At 42.7% G+C, this 13526-nt stretch overlaps 1 protein-coding gene across 5 annotated transcripts in view; it reads left to right on the forward strand.

Moving 5' to 3' along the window:
- Positions 1 to 13526, forward strand: part of LOC115132281 (6-phosphofructo-2-kinase/fructose-2,6-bisphosphatase 2-like) — a 33214-nt gene that overhangs the window by 10825 nt on the left and 8863 nt on the right. For 3 of the 5 annotated variants that reach the window (XM_029664749.2, XM_029664751.2, XM_029664752.2), the window contains 7 exons: positions 5072 to 5279; positions 5927 to 6073; positions 6181 to 6285; positions 6371 to 6500; positions 7176 to 7238; positions 7340 to 7404; positions 11033 to 11233. In XM_029664749.2, coding sequence (XP_029520609.1) covers positions 5072 to 5279; positions 5927 to 6073; positions 6181 to 6285; positions 6371 to 6500; positions 7176 to 7238; positions 7340 to 7404; positions 11033 to 11233 — 919 coding nt within the window. Of the gene's footprint in view, positions 1 to 5071; positions 5280 to 5926; positions 6074 to 6180; positions 6286 to 6370; positions 6501 to 7175; positions 7239 to 7339; positions 7405 to 8087; positions 8216 to 11032; positions 11234 to 13526 lie in introns of those variants that run through there. The other 2 variants (XM_029664753.2, XM_029664754.2) reach the window with 2 other exon arrangements.

The raw sequence follows: 13526 nt of genomic DNA on the forward strand, positions 1-13526 counted from the left end.
AACAGACTACATGAGGGTGGTATGAGGGCCCGACATCCACAGGTGGGGGTTGTGCTTACAGCGCAACACCGTGCAGGACGTTTTGGCATTTGCCAGAGAACACCAAGATTGGCAAATTCGCCACTGGCGCCCTGTGCTCTTCACAGATGAAAGCAGGTTCACACTGAGCACATGTGACAGACGTGACAGAGTCTGGAGACGCCGTGGAGAACGTTCTGCTGCCTGCAACATCCTCCAGCATGACCGGTTTGGCGGTTGGTCAGTCATGGTGTGGGGTGGCATTTCTTTGGGGGGCCGCACAGCCCTCCATGTGCTCACCAGAGGTAGCCTGACTGCCATTGGGTACCGAGATGAGATCCTCAGACCCCTTGTGAGACCATATGCTGGTGCGGTTGGCCCTGGGTTCCTCCTAATGCAAGACAATGTTAGACCTCATGTGGCTGGAGTGTGTCAGCAGTTCCTGCAAGAGGAAGGCATTGATGCTATGGACTGGCCCGCCCATTCCCGAGGCCTGAATCCAATTGAGCACATCTGGGACATCATGTCTCGCTCCATCCATGGATGCTTGGATGCTTTAGTCCAGGTCTGGGAGGAGATCCCTCAGGAGACCATCCGCCACCTCATCAGGAGCATGCCCAGGCGTTGTAGGGAGGTCATACAGGCACGTGGAGGCCACACACACTACTGAGCCTCATTTTGACTTGTTTTAAGGACATTACATCAAAGTTGGATCAGCCTGTAGTGTGGTTTTCCACTTTAATTTTGAGTGCGACTCCAAATCAAGACCTCCATGGGTTGATAAATTAGATTTCCATTGATAATTTTTGTGTAATTTTGTTGTCAGCACATTCAACTATGTAAAGAAAAAAGTATTTAATAAGAATATTTCATTCATTCAGATCTAAGATGTGTTATTTTAGTGTTCCCTTTATTTTTTTGAGCAGTGTAGTAAAAGCATCAAAATAATGGCGCCATACACTCTGTCTGCCATCTGCCCAGTACAGTTGAAACCTGGAATCATCCCTGAAGAGCACACTTCTCCAGGGTGCCAGTGGCCATTGAAGGTGAGCATTTGCCCACTGAAGTTGGTTACCACGCCGAACTGCAGTCAGGTCAAGACCCTGATGAGGATGACAAGCACGCAGATGAGCTTTCCTGATACGTTTTTTGACAGTTTGTGTAGAAATTCTTTGGTTGTGCAAAGCCAGTTACACGTGGTTGTGAGGCCGGGTTGTACATACTGCCAAAACTTGAGACGTGTTGTGTGAGACAACTGCACATTTTAGTGGCCTTTTAGTGTCCTCAGTACAAGGTGCACCTGTTTTTTCAACTTTATTTAATCAGGTAGGCTAGTTGAGAACAAGTTCTCATTTACGACCTGGCCAAGATCAAGCAAAGCAGTTCGACACACACAACAACACAGAGTTGCACATGGAATAAACAAACATACAGTCAATAATACAGCAGGGGAAAAAGTCTATATACATTGTGTGCAAATGAGGTAAGATAAGGGAGGTAAGGCAATAAATAGGCCATGGTGGTGAAGTAATTACAATATAGCAATTAAACACTGGAATGGTAGATGTGCAGAAGATGAATGTGCAAGTAGAAATACTGGGGTGCAAAGGAGCAAGATGAATACAGTATGGGGATGAGGTAGTTGGATGGGCTATGTACAGGTGCAGTGATATGTGAGCTGCTCTGACAGCTGGTGCTTAAAGCTAGTGAGGGAGATATGTCTCTCCAGCTTCTTTTTCTTCAGTTCGTTCCAGTCATTGGCAGCAGAGAACTGGAAGGAAAGGCGGCCAAAAGAGGAAGTGGCTTTGGGGGTGACTAGTGAGATATATCTGCTGGAGCACGTGCTACGGGTGGGTGCTGCCATGGTGACCAGTGAGCTAAGGCGGGGCTTTACCTAGCAAAGACTTGTATATGACCTGGAGCCAGTTGGTTTGGTAATGAGTATGAAGCGAGGGCCAGCCAACAAGAACGTACAGGTTGCAGTGGTGGGTAGTATATGTGGCTTTGGTGACAAAACGGATGGCACTGTGATAGACTGCATCCATTTTGTTGAGTAGAGTGTTGGAGGCTATTTTGTAAATTACATCGCCGAAGTCGAGGATCAGTAGGATGGTCAGTTTTACGAGGGTATGTTTGGCAGCATGAATGAAGGATGCGGGCAGCAATCGATTGAAGAGCATGCATTTAGTTTTACTTGCATTTAAGAGCAGTTGGAAGCCACGGAAGGAGAGTTTTATGGCATTGAAGCTCGTCTGGAGGTTAGTTAACACAGTGTCCAAAGAAGGGCCAGAGGTATACAGAATGGTGTCGTCTGCATAGAGGTGGATCAGAGAATCACCAGCAGCAAGAGCGACGTCATTGATGTATACAGAGAAGAGAGTCGGCCCGAGAATTGAGCCCTGTGGCACCCCCAGAGACTGGCAGAGGTCCAGACAACAGGCCAATTTGACACACTGAACTCTATTAGAGAAGTAGTTGGTGAACCAGGCAAGGCAATCATTTGAGAAACCAAGGCTGTTGAGTCTGCCAATAAGAATGTGGTGATTGACAGAGTCGAAAGCCTTGGCCAGGTCGATGAATACGGCTGCACAGTATTGTCTCTTATCGATGGCGGTTATGATATCGTTTAGGACCTTGAGCGCGGCTGAGGTGCACCCATGACCAGCTCTGAAACCAGATTGCATAGCGGAGAAGGTATGGTGGGATTCGAAATGGTCTGTGATCTGTTTAACATGGCTTTCGAAGACCTTAGAAAGGCAGGATAGGATAGATATAGGTCTGTAGCAGTTTGGGTCTAGAGTGTCTCCCCCTTTGAAGAGAAGGATGACCCCGGCTGCTTTCCATTCTTTGGGAATCTCAGACGATACAAAAGATAGGTTGAACAGGCTAGTAATAGGGGTTGCAACAATTTCGGCAGATCATTTTAGAAAGAGAGGGTCCAGATTGTCTAGCCCGGCTGATTTGTAGGGTGTCCAGATTTTGCAGCTCTTTCAGAACATCAGCTATCTGGATTTGGGTGAAGGAGAAATGGGGGAGGCTTGGGTGAGTTGCTGTGGGGGTGCAGGGCTGTTGACCAGGGTAGGGGTAGCCAGGTGGAAAGCATGGCCAGCTGTAGAAAAATGCTTATTGAAATTCTCAATTATAGTGGATTTATCAGTGGTGACAGTGTTTCCTAGCCTCAGTGCAGTGGGCAGCTGGGAGGAGGTGCTCTTATTCTCCATGGACTTTACAGTGTCCCAGAACTTTTTTGAGTTTGTGCTACAGGATGCACATTTCTGTTTGAAAAAGCTAGCCTTAGGAAAGCGAACTGCCTGTGTATATTGGTCCCTAACTTCCCTGAAAAGTTGCATATCACGGGGGCTATTTGATGCTAATGCAGAACGCCACAGGATGTTTTTGTGATGGTCAAGGGCAGTCAGGTTTGGAGAGAACCATGGGCTATATCTGTTCCTGGTTCTATTTTTTTGGAATGGGGCATGCTTATTTAAGACTGTGAGGAAGTCCCTTTTAAAGAATAACCAGGCATCCTCTACTGACGGGATGAGATCAATATTCTTCCAGGATAACCGGGCCAGGTCGATTAGAAAGGCCTGCTCGCTGAAGTGTTTTAGGGAGCGTTTGACAGTGATGAGGGGTGGTTGTTTGACCGCAGATCCATTACGGATGCAGGCAATGAGGCAGTGATCGCTGAGATCTTGGTTGAAAACAGCAGAGGTGTATTTGGAGGGCAAGTTGGTTAGGATGATATCTATGAGGGTGCCCGTGTTTACAGCTTTGGTTGTACCTGGCAGGTTCATTGATCATTTGTGTGAGATTGAGGGCATCAAGCTTAGATTGTAGGATGGCCGGGGTGTTAAGCATGTCCCAGTTTAGGTCACCTAGCAGCACGAGCTCTGAAGATAGATGGGGGGCAATCAGTTCACATATGGTGTCCAGAGCAAAGCTGGGGGCAGAGGGTGGTCTACAGCAAGCAGCAACGGTGAGAGACTTGTTTCAGGAAAGGTGGATTTTTAAAAGTAGAAGCTCAAATTGTTTGGGTACAGACCTGGATAGCAAGACAGAACTCTACAGGCTATCTCTGCAGTAGATTGCAACGCCGCCCCCTTTGGCAGTTCTATCTTGTCGGAAAATGTTATAGTTAGGGATGGAAATGTCAGGGTTTTGGTGGTCTTCCTAAGCCAGGATTCAGACACGGCTAGGACATCCGGGTTGGCAGAGTGTGCTAAAGCAGTGAATAAAACAAACTTAGGAGGAGGCTTCTAATGTTAACATGCATGAAACCAAGGCATTTACGGTTACAGAAGTCAACAAAGGAGAGCACCTGGGGAAGAGGAGTGTAGCTAGGCACTGCAGGGCCTGGATTAACCTCTACAGGAACAGAGGAGGAGTAGGATAAGGGTACGGCTAAAGGCTATAAGAACTGGTCGTCTAGTACGTCCGGAACTGAGAGTAAAAGGAGCAGGTTTCTGGGCACGATAAAATAGATTCAAGGCATAATATACAGACAAAGATATGGTAGTATGTGGACACAGTGGAGGTAAACCTAGGCATTGAGTGATGATGAGAGAGATATTGTCTCTAGAAACAATTTAAACCAGGTGATGTCGTCACATGTGTGGTAGGTGGAACTAAAGGGTTGGATAAGGTATATTGAGCAGGGCTAGAGGCTCTACATTGAAATAATACAATCAATGATCAATAGACAATGATCATGCTGTTTAATCAGCTTCTTGATTTGCCACACCTGTCAGGTGGTGGATTATCTTGGCAAAGAATAAATACTCACTAACAGGGATGTAAAACCAATGTTTTCACATTTGAGAGAAATACGTTTTTTTGTGCGGTATGGAAAATGTCTGGGATCTTTCATTTCAGCTCATGAAACATGTTCAGTATAATTTTATTGAATGTTCGTATGTCTCAATTTCTTTGATTTCTCCCAACTATTGAGAATTCATTTTACTGATGAGTATATCTTCATGATCAGTCTGCATGGGATAAAGATGCTATCAGGTCACACATCTTGACCTCCAGTCTAACCTCTGACCCCTAGGGACCTGTCCTTCATCCAGGTCATCAATGTGGGCAGGAGCTTCCTGGTCAACAGGGTGCAGGACTACATCCAGAGCAAGATCGTGTACTACCTCATGAACATCCACGTGCACTCTCACTCTATCTACCTGTGTCGGCACGGAGAGAGCGACCACAACGTGGAGGGACGCATCGGGGGTGACGCAATGCTGTCTGTTCAAGGGAGAAAGGTACCCCGACTTCTCTTTAAGTACATCAATACAAGTAGAGTCAAATTGTGCCAGCTCTTGCTATGTTGCTCTGTATTCTATGTACACTGAGTGTACAAAACATTAGAAACACCTGCTCTTTCCATGACAGACTGACCAGGCGAAAGCCATGATTCCTTATTGATGTCACCTGCTAAATCCACTTCGATCAGTGTAGATGAAGGGGAGGAGGCAGGTTAAAGAAGGACTTGTAAGCCTTTGGGCAATTGAGACATGGATTGCGTATGTGTGCCATTGAGGGTAAATGGGCAAGACAAAAGATTGAAGTGGCTTTGAATGGGGTGTGGTAGTAGGTGCCAGGCGCACCGGTTTGTGACAAGAACTGCAACGCTGCTGGATTTCAGTTTCCCGTGTGTATCAAGAATGGTCCACCACCCAAAGGACATCCAACCAACTTGACACAACTATGGGAAGCATTGGAGTCAACATGGACCAGCATCCCTGTGGAACTCCTTGTCGAGTCCATGCCCTGACAAATTTAGGCTGTTCTGAGGGCAAAAGGTGGTGCAACTCAATATTAGGAAGGTGTTCTTAAATCACCTAATCACTATATGACATCTCCCTCTTACGTACACTATTAAACCTACTATGCCTATTCTAATCCTCAGTTTGCTGGAGCGCTTAAGGGTTTTGTGGAGGAGCATGGTCTGTCAGACCTAAAGGTGTGGACCAGCCAGCTGAGACGGACCATCCAGACTGCTGAGGAGCTTGGGGTGCCCTACGAGCAGTGGAAGATACTCAACGAGATCGATGCAGTCAGTACCACAGTGCACTAATGACCTGGTAGTGGTTACAAAACATGGTAGTGGTTACATTGTTAAATCATGATTGTCTTTTAAAATGACATATTTCTGTGTCTCAGGGTGTGTGTGAGGAGATGACCTATGATATAATCGAGAAAACCTACCCTGAGGAGTTTTCCTTGAGAGACCAGGACAAGTACCACTACCGCTACCCAGGGGGAGAGGTAATTCTTTCTTTCTTCTCTACAGAGATCTATCTGGCCTATTCATCTGAGTCATTGAGCTCAGTTTGTCCCTCCCCCTCCATAGTCCTACCAGGACCTAGTGCAGAGGTTAGAGCCAGTCATCATGGAACTGGAGAGACAAGGCAACGTGCTGGTCATCTGCCACCAGGCTGTCATGCGATGCCTGCTCGCTTACTTCCTGGATAAGAGTGCAGGTACAAACACACAATCTCATTTATATAAACATGGAGATTTGCATATAGACACAGCCCTGTGTTAGGAAACTCGTTTACTTTGGCTAGGATACAAACACACTCCTCTTAATTTACATCTGCTTGTTTTGAGTGAAAAAAACACTTGCTCATGTTCATCCTGGATGAAACAGGACAGAAATAAAAGTAAAATATAACTATATTTGTCACGTGTCAAATACTTAGTGAAATGCTTACTTACAAGCCTTTAACCAACAATGCAAAACAAAAAATTTAAACTGCATGTTTTGTCTAACCAATAGTGAGGCTATATACAGATGGTCCTGGTACAGAGTCGATATGCGGTGGCACCTGTTAGTCGAGGTAATTAAGTTGAGGCTAACAATGTCACATGGCCCTCTTAAAGGTCTGTCAAGTCAGGAGCAAAAGTGGTTTGTACCTAAAAGAGCATTTTTAAACTCTGGTAAAGTCTGTGACTGGGCATTGGGCACCTCTGTCTGTCACTGCCTGATCCCAGATGTCATGAAATCTAAATATAATCCCTGAAAAATAAATATGTATCATTAACTGTCATGTGTCATTGAAATGCATAAGATTGAGTTGTCTTGAGATGATGCATAGGTCTCACGTGTAATGTTCTAAGTGAAGTCATTGGCATTCTTGTTTCTGTTGGCACAGATGACCTGCCCTACTTGAAGTGTCCCCTCCACACGGTTCTAAAGCTCACCCCTGTGGCTTATGGTAGGATATCTCATCCAAGACTAACCTGTCTCAGAATCCACATATTTCTCCTCCCTCTCTCAGGTTAACATTGACTGTTATTCTCTCCATCTCTCGGCCAGGTTGCAAAGTGGACATGTTTGACCTGAAAGTGAAGGCTGTGAACACTCACCGGGATAGGCCATTAGTGAGTTGCTCTCCTTGCCATGTCTCTGTTCAATCTACTGTGCATTCTTCTTAATTTCATAGGTTTATTTCCTGTATCCCTCTCGGTAACGGATGTAGCCAGTTCTGAACACTGATCCGAAGACTTTCCCTCAAGGGTCAGTTTGACAGTAAACAGCCAAGTCATTACCATCTGGCTGAGCTGTGGAGATGTGGTTTGAAGCGTTCTATTTTGTAGTGAAATTGTTCTTATAAAAAGCCAGCGCACCGTCTCCACCCTCAACCACACAAAGGGCCTATTTCATGTAATATAATCTAATCAGGAGATTCCCTGTGTTCTGGTTATACAGTACAGTACCTACAGAAATTATTCACATCCCTTGACTTTTTCCACATTTTGTTGTTGCAGCCTGAATTTAAAATGGATTAAATAGTTGTTTTTTGTCACTGGCCTACACACAATACCCCATAATGTGAAAGTGGACTTATGTTTTTAGACATTTTTACAAATTAATTAAACATGAAAAGATTAAATGTCTTGAGTAAGTATTTTACCTCTTTTTGTTATGACAAGCCTAAATAAGTTCAGTTGTAAAGGTGTGCTTAACAAGTCACAATATAAACTCACTCTGTGTGCAATAATAGTGTTTAACATGATTTTTTAATGACTACCTTATCTCTACCCCACACATACAATTATCGAAGGTCCCTCAGTCGAAGTGAATTTCAACACACATTCGACCACAAAGACCAGGGAGATTTTCCATTGCCTCGCAAAGAAGGGCACCTATTGGCAGATGTGAATTTTTTAAATAAAAAGTAGACATTGAATATCCCTTTGAGCATGGTGAAGTTATTAATTACACTTTGGATGGTTTAGCAATACACCCATTCACATCAAAGATACAGGCTTCCTTTCTAACTCAGTAGCCGGGGGGGAAGGAAATCGCTCAGGGATTTCATCATGAGGCTAACGGTAACTTTTTAAAACCGTTAGAGTTTAATGGCTCAAACTGATGATGGATGAACAACATTGTAGTTACTCCCCAATTCTAACCTAATTTACAGAGTGAAAAGGATGCATGTACAGAATACAAATATTCCAAAACATTCATCCTGTTTTAAACGAGGCACTGAAGTAATACTGCAAGATGTGGGAAAGCAATTCACTTTTTGTCCTGAATACGTGTTATGTTTGAAGCAAATCCAAAAACACATTACTGAGTACCACTCTCCATATTTTCAAGCAAAGTGGTGGCTGCATCATATTATGAGTATGCTTGTAGTCGTTAAGGACTGGAGAGTTTTTCAGGATAAAAAATAAACTGAATGGAGCTAAGCACAGACAAAGTCCTAAAGGAAAACCTGGTTTAACGTGCATGCCACCAGAAACTAGGAGATGAATTCAGCTTGCAGCAGGACAATAACCTAAAACACAACGCCAAATATATACTGGAGCTGCTTACCAAGAAGACGGTGAATGTTCCTGAGTGGCAAAGTTAATTTTTCTTTATTTGTACTATTTTCTACATTGTAGAATAATAGGGAAAACATCAAAACAATGAAATAACTCATGGAATCATGCGGTAACAAACAAAGTGTTAAACAAATAAATATATTTGAGATTCTTCAAGTAGCCACCCTTTGCCTTGATGATAGCTTTGCACACTCTTGGCATTCTCTCAACCAGCTTCATGAGTTAGTCACCTGGAATGCATTTCAATTAACAGGTGTGCCTTGTTAAAAGTTAATTTGTGGAAATTCTTTCCTTAATGCGTTTGAGCCAATCAGTTGTGTTGTGACAAGGTAGGGGTGGTATACAGAAGATTGCCCTATTTGGGAAAAGACCAAGTCCATATTATGGCAAGAACAGCTCAAATAAGCAAATAGAAACGACAGTCCATCATTGCTTTAAGACATGAAGGTCAGTCAATCCGGAAAATGTCAAGAACTTTTAAAATTTCTTCAAGTGCAGTTGCAAAAAGCATCAAGCTCTATGATGAAACTGGCTCTCATGAGGACCGTCACAGGAAAGGAAGACTCAGCGTTACCTCTGCTGAAGAGGATAATTTGATTAGTTACCAGCCACAGATTGCACCCCAAATAAATTATTCAGAGTTCAAGTAACAGACACATCTCAACATCAACTGTTCATAGGAGACTGCGTGAATCAGGCCTTCGTGGTCGAATTGCTGCAAAGACCACTACTAATGGACACCAATGAGAAGAAGAGACTTGCTTGGAGTAAAGAAACACGAGCAATGGACATTTAGACAGGTGAAAATCTGTCCTTTTGTCTGAGTCCAAATTAGATTTTTGGTTCCAACCGCCGTGTCTTTGTGAGACGCTGAGCATGTGTGGTTCTCACCGTGAAGCATGGAGGAGGAGGTGTGGGGGTTCTTTGCTGGTGACACTATCAGTGATTTTATTTTGAATTCAAGGCACACTTAACCAGCATGGCTACCACAGCATTCTGTAGCGACACACCATCCCATCTGGTTTGCGCTTAGTCCCACTATAATTTGTTTTTCAACCGGACAATGACCCACCACACCTCCAGGCAATGTAAGGCCTATTTGACCAAGAAGGAGAGTGATGGAGTGCTGCATCAGATGACCTGGCCTCCACAGTCACCGGACCTCAACCCAATTGAGATGGTTTGGGATGAGTTGGACCGCAGAATGAAGGAAAAGCAGGCAACAAGTGCTCAGCATATGTGGTAACTCCTTCAAGACTGGAAGGCATTCCAGGTGAAGCTGGTTGAGAGAATGCCAAGAGTGTGCAAAGCTGTGATAAAGGGTTGCTACTTTGAAGAATATATATATATTTAACATTTTTATTTGTTTTGTTGTCTTCACTATTACTCTACATTGTAGAAAATAAAAACAATTGAATGAGTAGGTGTGTCCAAACTTTTGACTGGTACTCTGTAAATCTATTTAAATCTATAGCAAGACCTGAAAATGGTTGTCAAGCAATGATCAATATCCAATTTGTCAAAGCTTGAAAAATGTTGAAAAGAATCATGGACAATCCAGGTGTGGAAAGCTCTTAGACTTAACCGGAAAGACTCACAGCTGTAATCACTGCGAACGGTGCTTCGACAAAGTATTCACTCAGGGGTGTGAATACTTATGTAAATGAGATATTTCTGTATTTTATTTACAATAGATTTGCTAAAATTGTTTTCACTTTGTCATTATGGCATTTTGTGTGTAGATGGATGAGAAAAAAACATATCTTTAATCCATGTTTAATTGTAACACAGCAAAATGTGGAATAAGTCAAGGGGTATGAATATTTTCTGATGGGATTGTAGTTCTGGTGTGAACAGACCTCAGTGCTGTCCCCAGTACAGTGTGTTAACCAGATGTCCCTGGTGGTGTGGGCGTCACACTCATAAAAATGACCACACTGCCTTTTCCTGAGAATAGCCCTGTTAAATGGAGGAAGAATAACATGTCTGGGAAAGGAACCGCAAAGCTCCTTCAATCTTCTGTTTGTTCCAGCTGGATTATTTTCACAAGAAGTGTAGCAAGCAAGGCATGTGCACACACGCGCGCGCACACACACACACACACACACACACAGTGAAAAATACGAATATTTCTCTCATTTCTGATTCTCTTTCCTTAATCTTGTCTCACCAGGATAAAGTCCGTAATGACGTCGTTCCTGCCACATTCCTACGGAGGAACAGTTTCACCCCGCTGTCCAGTCACGACCAGGTGAAGCGACCGCGCCTCTACAGCACTGGCAACCTACCTCAATCTCGACGGCCCCTGGCCCCCTTTCTACCCAGCATGCAGTCCTTTGAGGACCCTGAGGGAGCAGAGTTGGCACAAAGCCAAGTTAGTGTTGTCTTTCTGTATGAATGTCTCGCTCTTTTAAATATGTTTATGATGTTACTTATGTCCTTCAACTGAGACTCAGTGATATGACCTTTCCACAAGCAGTAGGATAAACGTCAGTTACTGCAGGAGAGCACAATGCAAGACTATGATGCACTCAGAGTATCTGCACGGGTGTGCTTCACGCTGCTGCATGGCAATAGCTACAGGACCAAAACAATTTTGCCTCACGCTTCGCAGTCTTAGTTGTTGCGGAAGTCGGCCCGATTCTGCTCTCCATGTGCATCACTGACTCTACCTTTTAACCCTAAAAACACCCAACATATTTTTTGCTTAAGGGGCGCCAACGGAGGTTATTATTATTGACCCCAAATTGGTAATGATTGCAAAGAGACACTGTCTTTCAAGCAGTAAAACATTCAAATTCCCCCAAATAACCAGATATTTATTTATTATCACACATTTATTGTACAATTTAGGGTGACCAACAGCAGGATTTTGCCGAAATTCGCGGGGGAGGGGCGACTACATGAATAAAAAATGTTGGCAGAATTTTACAGATTAAATGTCCAAACTACACCTGTAAACCCTTCATTTGATTTTCAAATATTTTTTATGTTAGCAAATTAGAGCCGATTGTGTTAACAAACTATATATTCTTCCTTTATTTAGTTTCAATACAAGCATATTCTGCATAGTGGCAAATGCCTTTGTATTTTGTCCACAATATACACTGTCGTTCAAAAGTTTGGGGTCACCTAGAAATGTCCTTGTTTTTGAAAGAAAAGCAAAACAAAATTGTCCATTAAAATAACATCAAATTGATCATAAATGCAGTGTAGACATTGTTAATGTTGTAAATGACGCTCGAAACGGCAGATTTTTTTAATGGAATATCTACATAGGCGTAGGAGGCCCATTATCAGCAACCTTCACTCCTGTGTTCCAATGGCACGCTGTGTTAGATAATCCATTTTAAAAGGCTAATTGATCATTAGAAAACCCTTTCACAATTATGTTAGCACAGCTGAAAACTGTTGTGCTGAATCAAGAAGCAATACAACTGGCCACCTTTAGACTAGTTGAGTATCTGGAGCATCAGCATTTTATGGGTTGGATTACAGGCTCAAAATGGCCAGAAACAAATAACTCACTCTCAGAAACTTGTCACTATTATTGTTCTGAGAAATGAAGGCTATTCCATGCGAGGAATTGCCAAGAAACTGAGATCTCATACAACGCCGTGTGCTACTCCCTTCACAGAAAAACAAAGACATTTCTCAGTGACCCCAAACTTTCGAACAGTAGTGTGTATATATATTTGTTTGTCTATTCAGCTAACCATCCTAAAACAGTAACATTATACTATGCTGTTAAATTTGGTTATGTAGAATACTAATTCATCATTGTGATCTTCCAAGACACTGGGTGTTTCTGAATACCCATACTAGCGTACTAAATAGTATGCAAAAAAAAAAAAAGAAGGTTTTTATAGTATGTGAAATGTAGTACTCTGAATGTGTCATCTAATGCGCGATTGTGTTGACACCTGCCATTCGTTCATTTTGGTACAGCATGTCAATTTTATATGATTATCAACTGTTAAAACACCTGAGTAGGAGAAGAGTGAATTCTACTTGAGCAGATATTCCCAAACTGGGGGCAATGCTGTTGTGATTCACATAAAAAAAAAAAAAAATTGTCTTCACATTTTCAACAATACATTTACATTTTCCAAAGGGGCTATACAGCAAATATGTTAAATGAGCAACTAATGAGCATGTAGAGCCTCACAAGTTAGATAAAATTGCCTTATTTCAGTCTAACACGGCTATTTACTTACTTTTGTAGCACTTCGTCAGAAGCAACATTTTTGTAAGTAGTTAGGCAACTGTCCTCTCCAAGTTTAGCTCGAATTTTGCTGGAAAGTATTTGAGAAATGTAATTGGTTGACGATAGGCCTATGTCTCGTCTTGCTCTGTGCAGAATATCAGATCTTAGTAATGATTGGAGAAGTGTTTAACATCTCCAGTACAACATCCTTATTATATATACAGTTGAAGTCAGAAGTTGACATACATCTTGGCCAAATATATTTAAACTCACTTTCACAATTCCTGACATTTAATTCTAGTAAAAATTCCCTGTCTTAGGTCAGTTAGGATCACCATTTTATTGTAAGAATGTGAAATGTCAGAATAATAGTGATTTATTTCAGCTTTTATTTCTTTAATCACATTCCCAGTGGGTCAGAAGTTTACATACACTCAATTAGTATTTGGTTGCATTACCT

This window comes from Oncorhynchus nerka, linkage group LG7 (genome assembly GCF_034236695.1).
Source record: "Oncorhynchus nerka isolate Pitt River linkage group LG7, Oner_Uvic_2.0, whole genome shotgun sequence".
Lineage (NCBI taxonomy): Eukaryota > Metazoa > Chordata > Actinopteri > Salmoniformes > Salmonidae > Oncorhynchus > Oncorhynchus nerka.